General features: G+C 53.1%; 1 protein-coding gene across 4 annotated transcripts in view; it reads left to right on the top strand.

Annotated features, from left to right (window-relative positions):
- Nucleotides 1-6,498, top strand: part of GLI2 (GLI family zinc finger 2) — a 267,745-nt gene extending 261,247 nt beyond the window's left edge. Inside the window, exons 12-13 of one of the 4 annotated variants that reach the window (XM_005671643.3) lie at nt 366-702; nt 1,986-6,498. In XM_005671643.3, the coding sequence (XP_005671700.2) occupies nt 366-702; nt 1,986-4,405 (2,757 nt within the window). In that variant the 3' untranslated portion in view covers nt 4,406-6,498. 4 annotated transcript variants of the gene reach the window in all.

The raw sequence follows: 19,383 nt of genomic DNA, 5'->3' as shown, positions 1-19,383 counted from the left end.
GTCCATGAGTGTCCCCACACTGAAAGCTCCACAGGCAGGGCTCCGGCCCAGACGCCAGCTGGGAGAGCTTAGAGCACAGCCGGGGGAGGGTGGGGGGTGGATACCTGACATTGACCGGTGTCATCTACTTGCATGGGGTGGGAGGTGGGGTGTCTCCATCCGCCTGCTAGCTCTGTCCAGGAGGAATTTCAGGCCTAGCCTATTGTCAAGGAATCCAAGGTTCAGAGAGGTGATGTTTTGAGAGCAGCTCACACAGCAGCTTCTTTCCCTCCCCCTGGATGTGCGAGAGCTTGGGCGGCGTGGGTACTGAGCAGGTGGTTCCCACACCATCTGATTCTGTGCTTTCTCACCACGCCCTCTCACAGCTGTGTCAGTCCAGCCCCGGGGCCCAATCTTCCTGCAGCAGTGAGCCCTCACCCCTGGGCAGTGCCCCCAACAATGACAGCGGCGTGGAGATGCCGGGGACAGGGCCTGGGAGCCTGGGAGACCTGACTGCTCTGGATGACACACCACCAGGGGCCGATGCCTCCGCCCTGGCCGCCCCCTCTGCCGGTGGCCTGCAGCTGCGCAAACACATGACCGCCATGCACCGGTTCGAGCAGCTCAAGAAGGAGAAGCTCAAGTCGCTCAAGGATTCCTGCTCATGGGCCGGGCCAGCTCCACACACCCGGAACTCCAAGCTGCCTCCCCTCCCGGGAAGTGGTGAGTGGGGTCCCAGTGCCCAGTGAGGCAGGAGAGAGCCCAGGGGTGCACAGTGAGGTACAGACACACCATGCACCCTCTCACTGGGTGCCCAAGATAGGATGGATCTTATGAGCTTGTTGCACAGATAAGAACACTAAGGTGCAATGGCAGTGCTGAGACTTAGCCCAGGCCTGAGTGGCTCCAAAGCCCACGCTCTTTCATCCTGCATCCATATAAGCCCTAAAAACAGGCAAACCCAGCTCATATCCTCCTCCCCCTCTTCCTCATGAATCTTTCATTCGTTCATGATGGACACTGAGGCAGAGGCCCTGGTGGGAGAGTCATACGTTCCTGGTCCTGATCCCTCTGCTTAGACGGCCATGTCCCCAGATGCCGGAGGAGCCAAGTAACACCCAGGACAGAGCTCGGGGTAGTGCTGTACAGAGGGAGAAAGTACGGCAGCTGGGGAGAAGCAAGGAGGTCTTCCTGGAGGAGGCAAGCAGGGAGGTGTTCCTGGTGGAGGAGACTCAGTCTCAGAAGGTGTTGGCCAGGCTTTGAGATGGAAAACGTCTTCACCAACTGTTGCCTGAGTACTGACTCTGCCAGGCAGTGTAGCAGGCACCAGGTGCACTGGGGCATTGAGCCTCTGGGCTGCCCACCAGGGACTGAAGGCCCAGTGTGGACTGCAGGACTGGGTTATTGAGGAGCACCACCCCAACTCTCCCTTGACGGAGGATTTGTTGCTCCAGGGACTGCTGTAGAGGCCGATCAAGGCCCGGAGCTCCCCATGAGATGAGCGGAGGCCAGCAGTGGGCCTGAGGTGTCTCTCCTCCTTTCCGTGGCCCTGGATCTCAGGACACTCCCTATAAACAGCCTGTATAAACTATAAACTCAGACCTATGGGAGCCCAGCTGGCAGCACCCATCCATGGAGGGTGAGGGTGAGGGAAGATGTGCCCCAGGCGCTCCTGGCTCTTCTCATTAACCCAGTGCTCTGGAGAGGCACGTCCATCCACAGCCAGAGAAACAGGATGAGACGGAATGAAAATGCAGTCAGCCAGGCAGTGGGAGCTAAGACTGGGATGAGGGCTTCTGGCTTCTGCAGGCCACCCTGGCAATAAGGCCACCATTTGCTCTCTTACTGTCCCTTCCTTCCCTTCTTTTGTTAAAAAAGCATTGGCTGGGGGCCTGCCACTTGCCAGGCCACAGCTCGAGGCAGGGCAGACTCCTTGAAGTCCTCCAGGCAGAGGTCCTTCTCCCTGTCCCCTGCCGCCCTGTGCTGACTCCTCTCCCCTCCTGCAGGCTCCATGCTGGAAAACTTCAGCGGCGGGCCGGTGGGGCTGCTGCCCAACCCGCGACTGTCGGAGCTGTCCGCCAGCGAGGTGACTGTGCTGAGCCACCTGCAGGAGCGCCGCGACAGCTCCACCAGCACGGTCAGCTCGGCCTACACCGTGAGCCGCCGCTCTTCCGGCAGCTCCCCCTACTTCTCCAGCCGCCGCTCCAGTGACGCCTCACCCCTGGGCCCTGGCCGCGCGAACCCTGCCAGTTCTGCCGACTCCTACGACCCCATCTCCACCGATGCGTCGCGGCGCTCGAGCGAGGCCAGCCAGTGCGGCGGTGCTGGTGGCCCAGGGCTGCTCCAGCTCACCCCCGCCCAGCAGTACAGCCTGCGGGCCAAGTACGCGGCAGCCACTGGTGGGCCACCCCCGACGCCACTGCCCGGCCTGGAGCGCGCGAGCCTGCGGGCCAGGCTGGCGCTGCTGGATGCTCCAGAGCGCGCGCCGCCCGCCGCCTGCCCGCGCCCAGTTGGGGTGGGGCTGCGGCGCGGCAGCGACGGGCCACACTATGGCCCGACGGGAGTGGCACCCACCTTCCCCCATGAGGGCCCAGGCGGTGGGCTGCGGCGGGCCAGTGATCCCGGGAGGCGGCCTGACGCCTTGGCGCCCCCGCGGGTCCAGCGCTTCCACAGTGCCCACAACATGGCCCCGGCCGCGCTGCCACCAACGTGCACCCAGGGGCGAGGCCTCCGCCTTCAGGGCCACGCGAGCGCCGACGGCGGCCTGGCCCGCAGTGCCTACTCGCCCCGGCCGCCGAGCATCAGCGAGGACCTGGTGATGGAGGCCGTAGCGGCAGCGGCAGACAGCGCGGGCCCGGAGATCAGTCTCGGGCTGCCAGAGGACGACCTCGTGCTTCCCGATGACGTGGTGCAGTACATCAAGGCGCGTGCAGGTGGCGCTCTAGAGGAGAGCACCCCGCAAGTGTACGCCCCGGAAAGCACCTGCTTCCCTGAGAACCCCAAACTGCCCAGCCCAGGGCTGCCCAGCCAGCGCAGGATAGCGGCCGCAGACTCCAACGTGGGCCCCTCCGCCCCTGCGCTGGGAGGCTGCCAGCTAGGCTACGGGGCCCCCTCCAGCCTGAACAAGAACAGCATGCCTGTGCAGTGGAACGAGGTGAGCTCCGGCACCGTGGACGCCTTGGCCAGCCAGATGAAGCCTCCTCCCTTCCCCCAGGGTAACCTGGCTGTTGTGCAGCAGAAGCCGGCCTTCAGCCAGTACCCAGGCTACAGTCCGCAAGGCCTGCAGCCAAGTCCTGGGAGCCTGGACAGCTCACAGCCACACCTTCAGCCCTGTGGTGGGGCCCCCTCAGCGCTCAGGGTGAATTACATGCACCAACTGCGGCAGCCAGGGGCAGGTGGCCAGTGTCCCAGCATGACAGCGGCTGTGAGCCCCCACACCGGCTACAGCCAAGCCCATCCCCAGCTGAGCCCCAGCACCATGGGGGGGACCCTGAACCAGTTCCCCACCTCTTGCAGCAACATGGCAGCCAAGCCAGGCCACCTGGGGTTCCCCCAGCAAATGGAGGTGGCTCCTGACCCCACCATGATGGGCAGCAACAATAGGGAACTTGGGATCCCCAATTCCACCCTGCCTGGGATGCCACCCACTCATGCTGCACAGAGCTACCCCCAGCAGAGCCATCTCCTGGCAACCGCCATGAGCCAGGAGGGCTACCGCCAAGGTCCCAGCCTTATGCCTTCCCACCAGCCCAGCTTCATGGAGCCCCAGCAGGGCACGATGGGGGTGGCTGGATCAAGCTTTGGCCTGGTACAACCCCGGCCACCACCGGAGCCCAGCCCTGCTGGCCGCCACCGTGGGGTGCGTGCTGGACAGCAGCTGGCTTATGCCAGGGCGACTGGCCATGCCATGGCTGCTCTGTCAGCCAACCAGGAGATGGCAGAGTCTGTGCCCAAAGGTACCATGTTGTCCCTCCCCCCACAGCCCCCCGCACAGGACACAGGCGGGGCCCAGGACCACAGCATGCTCTACTATTACGGCCAGATCCATATGTACGAGCAGAATGGAGGCCTAGAGAGACAGGCAGGCTGCCAGGCCATGCAGCCCCAGCCACCGCAGCCCCAGGCCTTGCCCTCGCCCGGGGTCAACCAGGTGTCTAGCACGGTGGACTCCCAGCTCCTGGAGGCCCCCCAGATTGATTTTGATGCCATTATGGATGACGGTGACCATTCCAGCTTGCTCTCGGGCGCCCTGAGCCCCGGCCTCCTCCACAGCCTCTCCCAGAGCTCCTCGCGCCTCACCACCCCTCGGAACTCCCTGACGCTGCCCTCCATCCCCGCGGGCATCAGCAACATGGCCGTCGGGGACATGAGCTCCATGCTCACGAGCCTGGCTGAGGAGAGCAAGTTCCTGAACATGATCACCTAAGGCCCCAGCGCCTGGTGCTGAGCAGACCCAGCGGGACCATCGCCTCCCAGAGCATGTGGCTTTGGTCCATTTCATTTTCCCCCCAAAAGTATTAAATAGGTCTGAGGGAGTTTGGCCAGTGGCTGGTTCAGACCGCAGATGCTGCAAGGGCAGGTTGACGTGCTTCCTGTCTGGTCTTCTTTTAGATGATTTTTCCGAACTCTGGAAAAAAGTCTCAATGGGAAAGGCAAGGCAGGAATGGAAAACTCATTACACAGTGCTTCCCAGCCTTTGGTGTTTATGGGACCACCCTGTTCTGGCTTCGTCACCTCTGTCATTTGGCAAGTGGGGGATTACCTTGGCCATGGGCTTTCCAAGTGCACGAGGAATGAGGCGAGAGGAGCCACATTTGGGGTTGGATCTGAAAGCCACATTGGATAGTCTTCTAATCCAGGAAGATAAGCTTCTTATTCTGGTGCTTGCAAGGTAAAGGAATTCCTGGCCCTTTGAAATTCTATGAAGCTTAATTCTTGAGGCCTCTAACATCCCTTGCCATGGAGGAGAAAAAAAAGATTGTACTTGGACTGGCGTTCCCGTTGCGGCTTAGCAAGTTAAGAATCCGACTAGCGTTCATGAAGATTCAGGTTCAATCCATGGCCTCGCTCAGCAGGCTTAAGGGTCCGGCGTTGCTGTGAGCTGTGGTGTAGGTCACAGACATGGCTCCAATCCCGCGTGGCTGTGGCTGTGGCTGTGGCATAGGCCGGCAACTGCAGCTTGAATTCAATCCCTAGCCTGGGAACTTCCATATGCTGTGGGTGTGGCCCTAAAAAGAAAGAAAAGAAAAGAAAAAAAAAAAAAAAAAAGATTTTACCTGGATACTTTAGAAGCACATCTGGATTCTGGGTTTGGTAGAGCTGGCATCTCTACCCCACAGAGCCGAGTTTGCAGCTGGTGGACTGTCCACATGTAAATGGTTAAATAAAGTATGGACCTATTGCCCCCCAAAAGAAAAGAAAAAAGTGTAATATTCAGGGCAAGCCCAGAAGCTGCCCTGGCCTCTCCAGACCGTGTTTACAGTGTTCGTTGCATGTAGAATGTAGCCCTTCCCAAAAAGAACACATTTCTAAATACCTCGGGGTTGCTGGAGCTGCTGTGGGTTAGGGATGGACCAAGGCGAACTGGGTGGGGACAGGGCCTGGCTAAAGTGACTGGGGGTCAGGGGCCCAGCCTCAGGCCACCCTGGAGGTTTCCCAGCAGGAAAAGGAAGTCGCACATTGACCCTGCCCTGTTTCTCCAGTGCACTGTCCACCTACTCTACCATGTAGAACCCGAGGGCTTGATCGCAGCCTCCACTCAGGTTCCTCCGGGCCCTGCTCTCTGCTCACCTGTAGCCCCAGGCTACAATATGCAGTCCTGGTATCTTCTGAATTCCCTTCCCTCTGGCCTCCTGTTCATTTCACAGAAAGACAACCTGCATGGTTTTTAGGTGGGAGGGGGGGAAGGTCAAGGGGTTGATTCTTGGGATTCTAAGGGACCGTCGCTGAATTCTCCTGTTCAGTGTGACCAAGCCCCACCCAGAGATGGAATTGGGACCTGGCATCAGAGGACATTGTTCCTGAGCATACCGTAGGGTGAACTGATGTACCCGTCCCACCACACACGTATGCCAACACCCCACACCTTTCCCAGGGTGAATTTGTGGCAGCCTTGCCCAAAGCAATGGCACCACTCAGAACTTGATACTGAAATGACCCTGGCTTCCATCAGGACAGGCTTCAGCCAAACCTCACCTGGGCCTCTCCATCCCAGAACATCAGATACTTCGTTAGGGTCCAAAAGACAAGGCCCACTTCAAATAATAGCCCCGGGACACCTGCAAGGGTCTCTTTGTGGTACGTGTTCCTTCCCTGAGCTGAGAGGTGGCCGGCCATTCCCGGCCTGTATATAGTCTGTACAGAGGACTTCCTCCCTGAAAATACTGTAGGCAAATCATCCAGTCAGATTTATATCTCTGAAACATTTTTAGCTTTTTCTACATGCTATGAATTGAGATGACATGCTCAACTTGTAAATAAGTCTTTTTGTACATTAAAAAAAAAGTAATTTTTGCATAATTTATTTTGTCAGCCTGCCTCTTCCTTGACAGTAGTTAATGAAAACCTAGGCTGTAAATTTGGCACATTTGAACAGAAAGTAGGCTGTATTTTTTTCTCAGCAGCGTCAAAATTGACTATCCCAACTTCACCTGGAAATGTTTAATGCTAAGACATTTACTGGCTGTTTGTTGTTGGGGGCTTGGATGCGGGGCAGGTTTGACGCTGTACAGACACTATGTGGCAGCTGGTCAGAACATCTAAGCTGGTGGCACAGTGGTCAACGAATCCAACTAGGAACCATGAGGTTGTGGGTTCAATTATTGGCCTTGCTCAGTGGGTTAAGGATCCAGTGTTGCCGTGAGCTGTAGTGTAGGTTGCAGACGTGGCTCGGATCCCGAGTTGCTGTGGTTCTGGTGTAGGCCGGCAGCTACAACTCCAATTAGACCCCTAGCCTGGGAATCTCCATATGCTGCGGGAGGGGCCCTAGATAAGGCAAAAAAGACCAAAAAAAAAAAAAAAAAAATCTAAGCTGGTTTGGGGTAAGTGGTCCTGTCTTGCCCAGAGCCCTTCTCATGTCAGAATCCCCTCTCTGATGCTCTGATGGGCCGTCTACTGAGCATGTTGAGTGTGGGGGTGGGGGAAGAAGACAGAAACCCCTCCAGGCTCTGGGGTCAAAGGGAAGTCAGGGCAGGCAGGTGGAGGCCCTGATACCCAGCAGGTGGCCTTGGGCACAGGGGCCTGTGTGGAGCTGCCACAGGCAGAGATGCCATGCTTTTGTAGGTGGCCCTGACAGATGCCTGGGGAGGGTGAGAGTCTGGAGAGCCAGGAGGCTGCCTCTGATGGTGATGAGGCTACTACTGTGAACCGTGGGGGCCCAGGTGGGTGACCAGTGAGGAGGCATAAGGCCAGGGATGGATTCTGAAGCTGGGATGAGACAATGGGGACAGAAGGGCCAGGACCAGGTTTCAAGGCACCTTCTGTGAGGCCAAGTATGCCAGGCCTCTGGACCCTACTCCCCTGAACTCCCTCTGCTCTGTGAGAAACACCTTGGCACCCAGATCAAGGAATTAGGAGGCCAAAGCCGAGTGGAGGGCACTCAGCTCAAAACTTGTTCTGTGGGGTGTCACCCAGGGGACGTAGAAGCCACTTCTGGTAGGATGCGTAGGAAATCTGAGGGAAATGCAGCAGGTTTCCTTTCTGAGGGTGTCCCAGAGTTCTCTGTGTGTTAGGGGAATGGCCACGTTCTGGCCGAATCTTCCAGACAAGAGCCAAATCCCAGCGCCACTCTCCCACCCCCGCCCCCCGGGAGTTCCTCTCTCAGGGGCAATCTCCTAGCTGATTGCAGAGAGGAGGAACGGAGCAAGCCTCTGCTTCTCTCAAAGCCCATCCTCGGGCCTCAAACCACCTTGCTCCATCTGCTAAGTCTCCGGAAGCAGCTCTGCCCTGCTTTGGGGGCATGGGGAGGCCAAGAGTTTGGTCAGTGCTGCCTGAGGCCGGGTGAGCCATAGTATCGAGAATCCAGGCTATTCAACTTAGCCATGTGCTCTGGGTCAGTTCATGGCCTTGACCCTGCTCCATTGCCACCCGCGAAGCCCCAGTGCCGGTTAACAGCGTCTGTTTCACTGGAGTCCAGTGAGAGGGCCGAGCCAGGTTGGACTGGACTGGGCAGCCCAGTAGATGGGCTGGAAGCAGCATTCCAGTCAGCTTGGCTGGGGCAGCTGGGATGTGCTGCCCATGACTCCCGTCTCCCAGGGGACCTAGACGCTGGCCTGGGCATTGCCTTCTTGCGATGATTGCAGGAGCACAAGAGGGCAAGCAGAAAACCTCAAGTCTTCCTCAAGCCTCTGCTTAGAACCATCAGTTTTCCCCTCATTCTAGGAAAAGCAAGTCACGTGGACAAACCCATCATCAGTGACAGTAGGAGTGACACCCCCATCCCCCAAAAGTCTATCCAATCCATCATCAGGCTCAGAGTCTAGGATCTACATCTGTGCTGGATGTGGCTCTTCTTGACCCAGAGACTCATGAACTAAATATAGAAGTTATCCGAGTTCCTGTTGTGGCTCACTGGGTTAAGACTCAACTAGTATCCATGAGGATGCGGCTTTGATCCCTGGCTTTGTTCAGTGAGTTAAGGATCAGGCGTTGCCATGAGCTGCAGTGTAGGTCACAGACACGGCTTGGATCTGGCGTTGCTGTGGCTGTGGTATAGGCTGACACCTGCAGGTCCAATTCGACCCCTAGCCTGGGAACTTCCACATGCCATGGGTGCGGCTCTAAAAAGAAAAATAGTGGTTCTCTGTCCCCCAGCGTATACACATGCCCTGCGCACAAAGCAGAGCAGGGCTGCAATCGCCATGACCACCACTCCCATCAGAGCCACTGGTCCATGGCCTCCGGAGTCCTGCTGGGCAGATGTTGCCAGTGGCCCCGGTCTGGTGTGGAATGTTCCTTGAGCGGCTCATCAATCTCCCCTGCTCGGCTGCTGTGCCACCCACACTGGCACGTTCTTTGTTTTCCATCAACCTGTCAGCTTCTAAAAGAGGGCATTGGAGACTGTCTCCTTGGGCAGCACAGTAACTTTTCAGCTTCTTCCTGCCTGAGGTCCTTATGAGTCTGTCCTCTGTACTCCAAGCTTACCATGCATTGGCCCCCTCAACTCCCTCCAGCGTGGTGGGTTTTCTACCTATTTGAATCCAGTCCACTCTTTGTGCCAAAGCCACACCCACAATCCTTTCAGCGACAGGCCTCTCTCTGCATGAGATCACCGCTCCTCCCCACATCAGCCTATGTCTGGACACCCTGTTGTCATGGAAGGGGTGTTCCAGAGTCACCTGCTCCCTTTCAAGGACCTAAGACAAAGGGCATTACCCTCAAGGGCACATCTCAGACTCCGTCATTACTCTGTTTCAAGGGAACTGCCTTGGACTTGGTCTCTGTCCTCGAGGCCAAAGCTTAACCTGAAGATCTTTTTTTTTTTTTTTTTAATTTTCAAACTTTTTATTAAAGTACAGTTGATTTATACTGTTGTGCCAATTTCTGCAACATAGCAAAATGACCCAGTTATTTATATATATATACACACACACACATATATGTATGTGACATACACACATATATATGTTTGTGTGTGTGTGTGTGTATATATATACGTATATATATATATCAAACTGGGTCACTTGTATATATACAAATATATACACATTCCCTGTCTTCTATGATCTTCCATCATGGTCTATTCTAAGAGACTGGATTAACTTGAAGATCTTTGAGTGCCTAGAGAGATGGCCACTGGTATATGGATGAGGCATCATTTCATGTTCTAAATTCTGCTTCACACTGGCTGGATCCTTTCTAAACTCATCTCTTACTGCGGTACCTTATCACTTACAGCTCAAAGAGCCTTGTGTTTACAACATTCTGCCTGGAAACCAGCCGGTCACATTCCACAGAGTCACAGGAACATTTTCTCCTTCCCAGATGACCATAGGTCATCATTTTCCCAAATATTTCTTCACGACATTGTACAGGTCACCATTTTCCTTGCCATTTTTCCAACCTCCTCTAAATATCCTCACTGCCTAGTCCCAAAGCTAGGCTCTGTGTTTTAGAACAAGTTACAGCCGCTTCCCATTCTAGGTACCAGTTTCTGTAGAAGCCCCAGTAATGCTACTTAATAAAAACCACACAGGTCCTGAAGCACAAAACACTATGCTCAGGAATCTGCGAGTCAGCTGAGGGGCTTGCCTCTGCTCTCTTCCCCTGGACCCGCAGCACTGCTTTGACATCTCATGTGATGGTGCAAGTTCAAAAGCACAAGTGAAAATATGGGAGGCCCCTGAAGACCTGGGCGTGGACCAGCAGGCAAGCCACATGACCGAGCCCCAAATCAATGGAAGAGGAAATGCACGCCTCCTCGAGAGGCAGGAAGCTGGGCAATAATTCAACCTACCCCACTGGATCAGCTTTGATCACTATCAGACCGAATTGCTGTCTCCATCTCTCTCCTGAGTCTGGATCTTAGTTGAATCTAAATCCAGAAAGGGGTGTTCCCGCTATGGTGCAACATGATTGACAGCATCCCTGGAGCACCAGAATGCAGGTTTGATCCCTGGCCCAGCACAATGGGTTCAAGAATCCCACATTGCCTCAGCTGTGGCATAGTAGTAATAAGTCAAAACTGCAGCTCAGGAATTCCCATCGTGGCGCAGTGGTTAACGAATTCGACTAGGAACCATGAGGTTGCGGGTTCGGTCCCTGCCCTTGCTCAGTGGGATAACGATCTGGCGTTGCCGTGAGCTGTGGTGTAGGTTGCAGACGCGGCTCGGATCCAGCATTGCTGTGTCTCTGGCATATGCTGGTGGCTACAGCTCCGATTCGACCCCTAGCCCGGGAACCTCCATATGCCGTGGGAGTGGCCCAAAGAAATAGCAAAAAGACAAAAAAAAAAAAAAACTGCAGCTCAGATCTGACCCCTGGCCCAGGAACTCCATATACTGTGGGGCGGCCAAAAAAGAAAAAAATCCCCAGAAGGAAAATGGCAGGGCCATTAACTGCTGCCCTGTAACCAGTGATATGCCAAAGCCAGTTCCTGAACCTATTATGTACATTACTTCCCAACTCTATTCAGAAAGTTCACACTGATAACTTGACACGTTCCATGTTGGGAGAATTTACCCCATGGAAATCAGCGCATACAACCAATCAGGGCTTCCTGCCTTCAACCCCAGAGAGCCGGTCCTTAAACATTTGCCAGTCTACCTAACAGCCTACCCAAGTCCTGTGAGTTGCCAGTAGCCTGCAACACTTAGAGATGTCCTTTAATTTTGTGTCCACAAATCTCATTTTGTGGAGAACATGTGAGTCCAGAGTGCCATGGACATTGGCTACCTTGGTCATCTAGTTTAGTGGCTTTCAGACTTTAAAAGCCGTGAAATTGGGAGTTCCCCTTGTGGCTCAGGGGGTTAAGAACTTAACACAGTCTCCATGAAGATGCAGGTTGGATCCCTGGCCTCCCTCAGTGGGTTAAAGATTCGGTATTGCTGTGAGCTGTGGTGTAGGTCACAAATGTGACTTGGATCTGGTGTTGCTGTGGCCACAGTGTAGGAGGGCAGCTGAAGCTCTGATTTAACCCCTAGCCCAGGAACTTCCACATGCCACAGTTGTGGACCTAAAAAGAAAAAAATTCGGAGTTCCCATCGTGGCTCAGTGGTTAACGAATCCGACTAGGAACCATGAGGTTGTGGGTTCAATCCCTGGCCTTTCTCAGTGCGTTAAGGATCCGGCGTTGCCATGAGCTGTGGTGTAGGTTGTACATGCGGCTCGGATCCCATGTTGCTGTGGCTCTGGCATAGGCTGGTGGCTCCAGCTCCGATTGGACCCCTAGCCTGGGAACCTCCATATGCCACGGCAGCACCCCAAGAAATGGCAAAAAAAAAAAAAAAGGCATGAAATTGGCTAGATGAGATAAAGGGCACAGATAAAAGTGGAGCTGATCTGGCTCATGTTTGAGCAGGAGACCCAGAACCCACAGACACTCCACATCCCTGCTCCCTGGTCGCCCTTGCACCCAAGCAGAGCCTCACAGACATGGGTGCACAGAGTAGAGGTTAGAAACCAAATCTCTAGTTCAGCACCAAAGGAACTGAGTCCCAGAGGAGCGAGCAAGTTGTAAAAGCATTAGGACCCTGTTTTTAGCATCTGGGAAGCAAGCTGGCTCCCCCAGCACTGATAACAGGCACAGCTCAGATGTTCTGTTCAGAATTAAACAGAGAATCAGAGGAATAGAAATGGTATCTGGGTAAATGTGAGAGGACATTCTTCCCTCCTGAGTTCTTTGAAAGGTATTTAGGAGTTCCCACCATGACGCAGTGGAAATAAATCCGACTAGGAACCGTAAGGTTGTGGGTTCAATCCCTGACCTTGCTCAGTGGGTTAAGGGTCTGGCATTGCTGTGAGTTGTGGTGTGGGTTGCAAATGTGGTTCGGTCCCGATTGCTGTGTCTGTGGTTAGACTGGCAGCTGTAGCTCCAATGGGACCCCTAGCCTGGGAACCTCCATATGCCATGGGTGTGGCCCTAAAAAGCAAATACATAAATACATAAATAAATAAATAAAATATATTTACCAGTTGAAGCAGAAGGGATAACACATCTGATGGGGCTTTCAATGAATATATAAATGTCCTAAGACAAATGTGTCTTAAAGGGAGAGGTAGATAAGGGACTTAGGGGGCTAGGTAACAACATTCCACTTGAAATGGTGAAGTACTGAGTGTCTGGAGGCAGAGAAAATTTCAGCACGTGTATTGTCTTTCTTATCAATAAACAAACTACACAAAGGATCATACGCAGAAACATAACAGAGACACTGAAATGAATGTTGCCGTGGCCCAAAGGAAGGCAAACCAGGACCATAAAACAGGACAGCAAAGCATTAATCGGTAGAACTAAGTCCAAACATATCAATAATTACATTAAATGAAAACGGTCTAAAAGCCCCAATTAAGGACAGAGAAGAAGGTTGGAGCACTTGCTCAACCTGATTTTAAGACTAACTATAAAGCTGCCCGAATCAAGCCAGTGTGGTATTGGTGACAGGAAAGACATGGATCAATGGAACAAAAAAGCACAGGGGTCTACAAAGTAGAGCCTGAAGACCAGAGCAGCCCTGAGGTCTGTTTTTGCAAGAAATTCGAGTTAAGAATAGTTTTTACATTTTTAAAGGATCCTTCGTTTTTTAAAGAAATATGAATGCAGTTCCCTGGGGTCCTAGTGGTGAAGGATCTAGCATTGTCACTGCTGTGGCTCTGGTTACAGCCGTGGTGTGGGTTTGATTCCTGGTCTGGGAACTTCGGCATGCTTTGGGCATGGCCAAAACAAAAACCCCATAGTAAAAAAGCACAGAATCCAATTCAAAACCGGCAAAAGACTCAAAGTGACATTTCACTAAAAGGGTGTAAGGATGGTAAAGAGGCATATGAAAAGATGCTCCAGAGCGTATGCAATTAGGGCCAGACAAATTTAAATACAACCAAATACAACCACACAGCTATTAAAATGGCTAGAATGTGAAGATACCAAGTGTTGGCAAAGATACTCTGCACTGCTGGTGGGGATGCGAAATGGCACAGCCACTCGAAGACAGCCTGGCAGTGTTCTATAAAGGTAGGCGGAGGAGTTCCCATTGTGGCGTAGCAGAAATGAATCCGACTAGGAACCATGAGGTTGTGAGTTTGATCCCTGGCCTCGCTCAGTGAGTTAAGGATCCAGCGTTGCCGTGAGCTGTGGTGTATATTGCAGATGTAGCTCAGATCTGGCGTTGCTGTGGCTGTGGTGTAGGCTGGCAGCTGTAGCTCCTATTCTACCCCTAGCCTGGGAACCTCCATATACTGCAGGTGCGGCCCTCAAAAGCAAAACACAAAAAAACAAAAAAAAAAAACAAAAAACAAACATAGAGTTACCACATGACTCTAGAGAAATGCAAATCTCGCCCATGAATATCTACAGAAGCAGACTATTCATAATCATCAAAAGATGGAAACAACCCAGATGTCCAGAAGCAAATGAATAGATAAACAGACTGGGGTTCATGTATACAAAGGAATGACTTAGCAGTAAAGAGGTAAGAACATTGCTACAAGCAACTCCAGTGAATCTTAAAGTCATTACTCTGTGTCCCAAAAGGTTATATAAGGACTGGTTCTTAAAAGAACCTTAGGAAGCACAGACCAGTGGTTGCAGGGGCCTGCGTTGGGGGCACAGATCATCACAAAGCAGCACCACAATGAGGTTTGGGGGTGAGGGAGCTCTTTTGATTGTGGTGATAGAACCCACATTTCTATAGGTATTGAAATTCATGTAAATGTATCTGAGGAAGGAGAGGGAGGGTGGAGGTGAGGAGGGAGGGAGGCTGGTGGGTTTGGTCCCATGACTGAAAGACCTGCAAGGAAGGGGCATGAAGTACAACAAGGATCTCACCCTCATGGCTCCTGCCTGTCCTCATGCACCCCCACCTCATACCCACCTTCCCCTCCTGACCATCTACCCTGTGGGCTCCAAGCTCCAGGGTCAGACGTGAGACTAGGACAAAACAGAGATTGCTTAACCAGCCCCTCCAACTGTGTAAGGCCAGATACTCCTAAGGGACCCATTTTCATCTATCTGTCTGTCCATCTATCTGTCTATTCATCTACTATCTATCTCCATATATCTTTGTATTCACATCTATTATCTTTTTCTGTATCTACTTATCTAAATCTCTGTCTATCTGTATCTATCTTTCAATCTATTGTCTATTTCCATACACTTCTCTATTATCTTTTTCTGTATCTACTTATCCAAATCTCTATCCATCATCTATCTGTCTAACCATCTGTTTCCCATCTGCCTATTTATCTGCCTATCTGTCTGTCTATTTATCTATATTTGTTTATCTATCTGCCTGTCTGTCTATCTACCCATCTGTCTTTCTGTCTATCTGCGTTTCTATCTGTCTGTCTAGCTGTGTTGAGCTCTGGCTGGCACATGGAAGGTAGAGAGAGCTCACAGCTCTGACGGTCTTGCGTGGCTCTCAGGAGTCAGCTGGGGGCCAGGTATGGCTACTGTAGGCAGGGAACTATCACCACAGTGTGTACTCTGTCACAGGCAATGCACCAAGCCTAGTGCATTTATTGGGGCAGGTTATCTATGGCCACAAAATGCTGGGAAGAAACCATCTTAGAACTAGTAGGCTTTGGTCATTGATCAATGGTCATTGGTCTTCACAGGCCAGCCGGGGATTGGCTGGTCTGTGCCACCCTTGGCTAGGTGAGCCTGCACCACAAGTGGGTGGCCCAGGCTGAAGGGGCAGCAGTGACCCACGGGAGATGCTTCTTGTGGCAATGGCAGAAACCCAATAGGACACAAATGAAAAGGAGTTGGCAAGGTCTCTAAAGGCCTAGATTCAGAACTGGTATACTGTCGCTTCCACCCTACTCCAGAGCCAAAGCAAGTCACATAGCCAGACTTGATATCAAAAGGGTAACAAAATTTACTTTGCTCACAAAGGCCAAAACCTGGGCATGGATGCCGGGCAAAGGGAAGAAGTGGGACCAAAGATTCTATCTACCACACCCGGGGTTTCCACTAGCTGTCACTACTGACAGTTTACAGTGATTGAGCCCTGGAATCCTCACAACAGCCTTCTAAGATCTATCTCCAGTTAAGTTAACTAACCTACCAAAAGTACATGGCCTCTAAGAGGTGGCTCAGGACCTGAATTCAGACAGTGCAACTCCAGGTCCTCGCCACACTGTGATGAGGCAGTAGTGAGCAAAGTGGGGCTACAGGGCAAGCAGAGTGAAGCCGGCAGGAGTCAAATAATTGTACAAACAAAAGGACAACTCTAGCACCCAGGTCACCAAGCAGAAGTACATGGTGCTCTGAGAAAACATCAGGGCAGGATGTGACCAAGCCAGAGAGGGAGGGGAGCCTTCTCTGAGAAAGTAAGGACTGAACCTCCATCTAAAGGATAACTCACACAAAGTCCGGTGAAAGGTATTCCAGGCCAAGAAAGAGCATGTGTAAAGGCCCTGAGGTACAGAGAGACACTGAGAGGAAGAAGCTGGTGTGGCTGGGGGCAGGGGAGGCAAAGGCACACTGGGAGGCCTTGGGCCACGAGGAAACACCACCTTTCTCCTAAAAGCATCAGGCAGCATTAGAGAGGGTTCTGCACGTGCCTGGCGTGCTGAGGCTTGCGTGCTGGAAGCCTTGTCCACCTACAGAATGGAGAAGGGCTTGGCAGGATGTTCAAGGGAGTACCAGGAGCCCTGGAACCAGGTGAGGAGAGATGACCAGGGAGCGACGATGGAAAGGCAGACTAAGGTCGGGGGACTCAAGGGCTGCATAGGAGGTGAGATCCGGAGACTTAGCGGAGGGTTCCATGTGAGGAGTGAGAGGAGGAGGCGTTGGGAGGCAGTCCTGGCGTTCTGACTCACTCGACCCTGAGATACCAAGAATACAGCCAAGGTCCGTGGGATCAGCGCGGGCAGTGTGCTGGGCGGGGCCGGCTGGTGGGCGGGGTCATGTGGTGGGCGGGGCCAGCTGTTGGGCCGGTAGGAGCAGGGTGAGTTCAGTTTGCTGTGTTTCTGAGACATTCGAGAGAGCCTGAGAGGCGTTGGGAGGGATGGGACTGGAGCTCAGAGGAGAGTTGATGGGGGGCTGCGGGGATGAAAGGGCGTGATGCTGGTTTGTGCGTCCACCACACGTAGGGGGTTGAGGTTACCTGGGGCAGCGTGGAGCCTCAGAGAGGAGGGAGCCTGGAGAGGAGTCTTTCAAACCCACAGCCATGAAGGGTCAGAACCAGAAGGCTGAGGCCGTCAGGGAGTCTAGAGATAACGGCAAGAGATCAAGCAGAAGAACCAGAATGGTGTGGGGGGTGGGTATTCTGGTTTGTCCCCCAGAATGCAGGGAAGGAGTGTTTTCAGGAGGGAGGGATGGCAGCAGTGGTGAGGGTCCCTTGCCCTCATCTTTGGCCTTTGCTTTCCTCTTACTTTTCAGAATCCTTTTGGTGCTAACTTAAGAGAATATCCAGAGTCTGCTCACTTTTCATCACAACCCCCCAGAACCTCTGTGATGTGCTGGAACCCTCAGGTACTACCAGCTGTCAAGCAACTTGGCAGCCTTTTTGTGACTCACCACTAAATAACTGGATCAGGACTTTTCCTGCTCCCTCTTGCCAGAGCTGGTTAACCAGCACTCCGCCCACTTCTGTACCCCCATCTTATCCCAAGCTTCCTTGCTGGTCCCCCAGCTTCCATCCTTCCTTGTCTCCCACAGCCTGGTCCCATTCTCCAGTTGGAGCATCCTTCCAGATCATGTCACCTCTCTGCTTAGACTGACCCTGTGCCCCTCTCCCACCCAGCCCAAGTGCTACAGCCTGGAGGCTCTCCAAGACCCCATTGTCTTTCTTCCTCCCATCCCTCACCTTCACCCACCCTGGCTTCTTTGCCGTCCCATGTACACTCTGGGCATACTCTGCCTCAGAGCCTTTGCACCGGCTCTTCCTACTGCCAGGAATATTCTTCCCCAGATATACATATGACTCACACTTTCAAGTCTTTGCTGTCCTGACCACCCTATTTAAAATTATACATCCCCTCACTTTTTCCCCTACAGTACAAATAAGCCTCACTCTCACAGCATAATTTACAGTTGCTGAGGGGACTCATTGTCATGGGAACAGGTGTGTGAGGCAGGCAAGGAGACGGGGAGGTGGAGAGTGAAGAAAGCAATGAGAGACAACTCTTTCAAGAAGGGTGCCAGGAGTTCCCTGGTGGCCTAGTGGTTAAGGATCCAGTCATGTCACTGCTGTGGGGTGTGGTCCATCCCTGATCCCAGAACTTCCAAGTGCCAGAGGCACAAAGAAAAAAAAAAAGAGGAAAAAAAACCCAACGAGGGTGCCAACTAGGGGGAAAGGGAAATAGAACAAGAGCTGAAGATGGTCTGTATGTGATTTTTTTAAATAAATTTTGTGTTTTATTCAAACTGTATTGGTTTTTATTTATTTTTTATTTCATCTTTTGGCTGCACCTGTGGCATGTGGAAGTTCCTGGGCCAGGGATCAAACCCAAGCCACAGCAGTGATAATGACAGGTCCTTAACCCCTTGGCCACCAGGGAACTCCTATGTGTGATTTTGTTTGTTTTTTAATGGAAAGTTGGTGGGAGGGACCCAGCTAAAGGGAAAGGCCAACAGAAGCAGGCTGGGGCTAACCAGGGTGAATGGTGGAGACCAAACCTGGGCGGCTGCAGGGTACAAGGGTTGGCCTTAGATGGCGGGAGGGCTGGCATCTAGCCCTGTTCCGCTGTGTCCACAGGGCGTGTGTGTGTGTGCTGGGGGACAGAGAACTTCTCTTTTTAGTTCATGAGCCTCTTGGTCAGGAACAGCCGCATCCAGAACAGAGGCAGATCTTGAGATCCTAGACTTTGAGACTGATGATGGATTGGAAACACCATCACTGTTCATGGGTTTGGCCATGTCACTTGCTTTCTGGCTTTTCCGGGAAGAGAGAAGGAAACAGAAGGGTTGCTGATGGGGGTAAGCTTGTAGGGTTGGCATGGGAAGATCAAAGTGCTTCTGTTCCTCCCCTTGACAGAGGAATTGACTTGATCTCCTGGGACATGAGGGACCACAGGCTCAAGAAAAGCAGAGAAGGTTTTGGAGAGTTTATCACTGAGGGTGAGTTGTCCCCAAGGACCCTCTCAGGGTGATCACCAATTGATGGGGGAATTGCCTGCCCTGGCTCTTGTTCCAGCAGGGCTGTGTGGCTTGGGGGTCTGGGATCACCCACACTGGCACTGGCTGGGAAGCTCTGACCATGGAGGGAGGGGCAGGGAGGTTGTGGCAGCAGCAGGCACCCCCAGCCACCTTGTGGACCATTGTGCCCAGAAAACCAAAGATGTCACCTCCCTCCAGCTTGGGCATTTTGGATGCCAGTGCTGGGGTGGTGTTGGTAGACGGAGTCTCTTTCAGGGCGCTGCCTCTCTCCTTGAAAGGAACAGCCCCAGGGCAGGGAGGGATGCTGTCCAACTGTGATGCTTTACAAGGTGTCGGGGGAGGGCGGGAGGACCCATTAGGCCACTGCCACGGTCCCTGCAGCTCGGCAGGCTGCTGGAGTGCAAGGTAATTCCCCCGTGCCCTTTATTGCCTCGGCCCGGTAGGAGTGACACTGGGCCTTGCTTTACGAGCTGCCAGCACGGCTTCTACTAGCAGACTGGCTGTCAATAAGGGCTGTGTTTTACATTATGGGCAGGACAATTTACAGGCCGCCCCAGCGCTCGGCAGGAAGCCATTTGGCCAGGGAGGAAAATGACCTAACACTTAAGAAATTTGGAAGCCTGAAAACGGTGTGTGTGTGTGTGTGT

This window comes from Sus scrofa, chromosome 15 (genome assembly GCF_000003025.6).
Source record: "Sus scrofa isolate TJ Tabasco breed Duroc chromosome 15, Sscrofa11.1, whole genome shotgun sequence".
Lineage (NCBI taxonomy): Eukaryota > Metazoa > Chordata > Mammalia > Artiodactyla > Suidae > Sus > Sus scrofa.
This window is presented reverse-complemented; position numbering and strand designations above follow the sequence as displayed.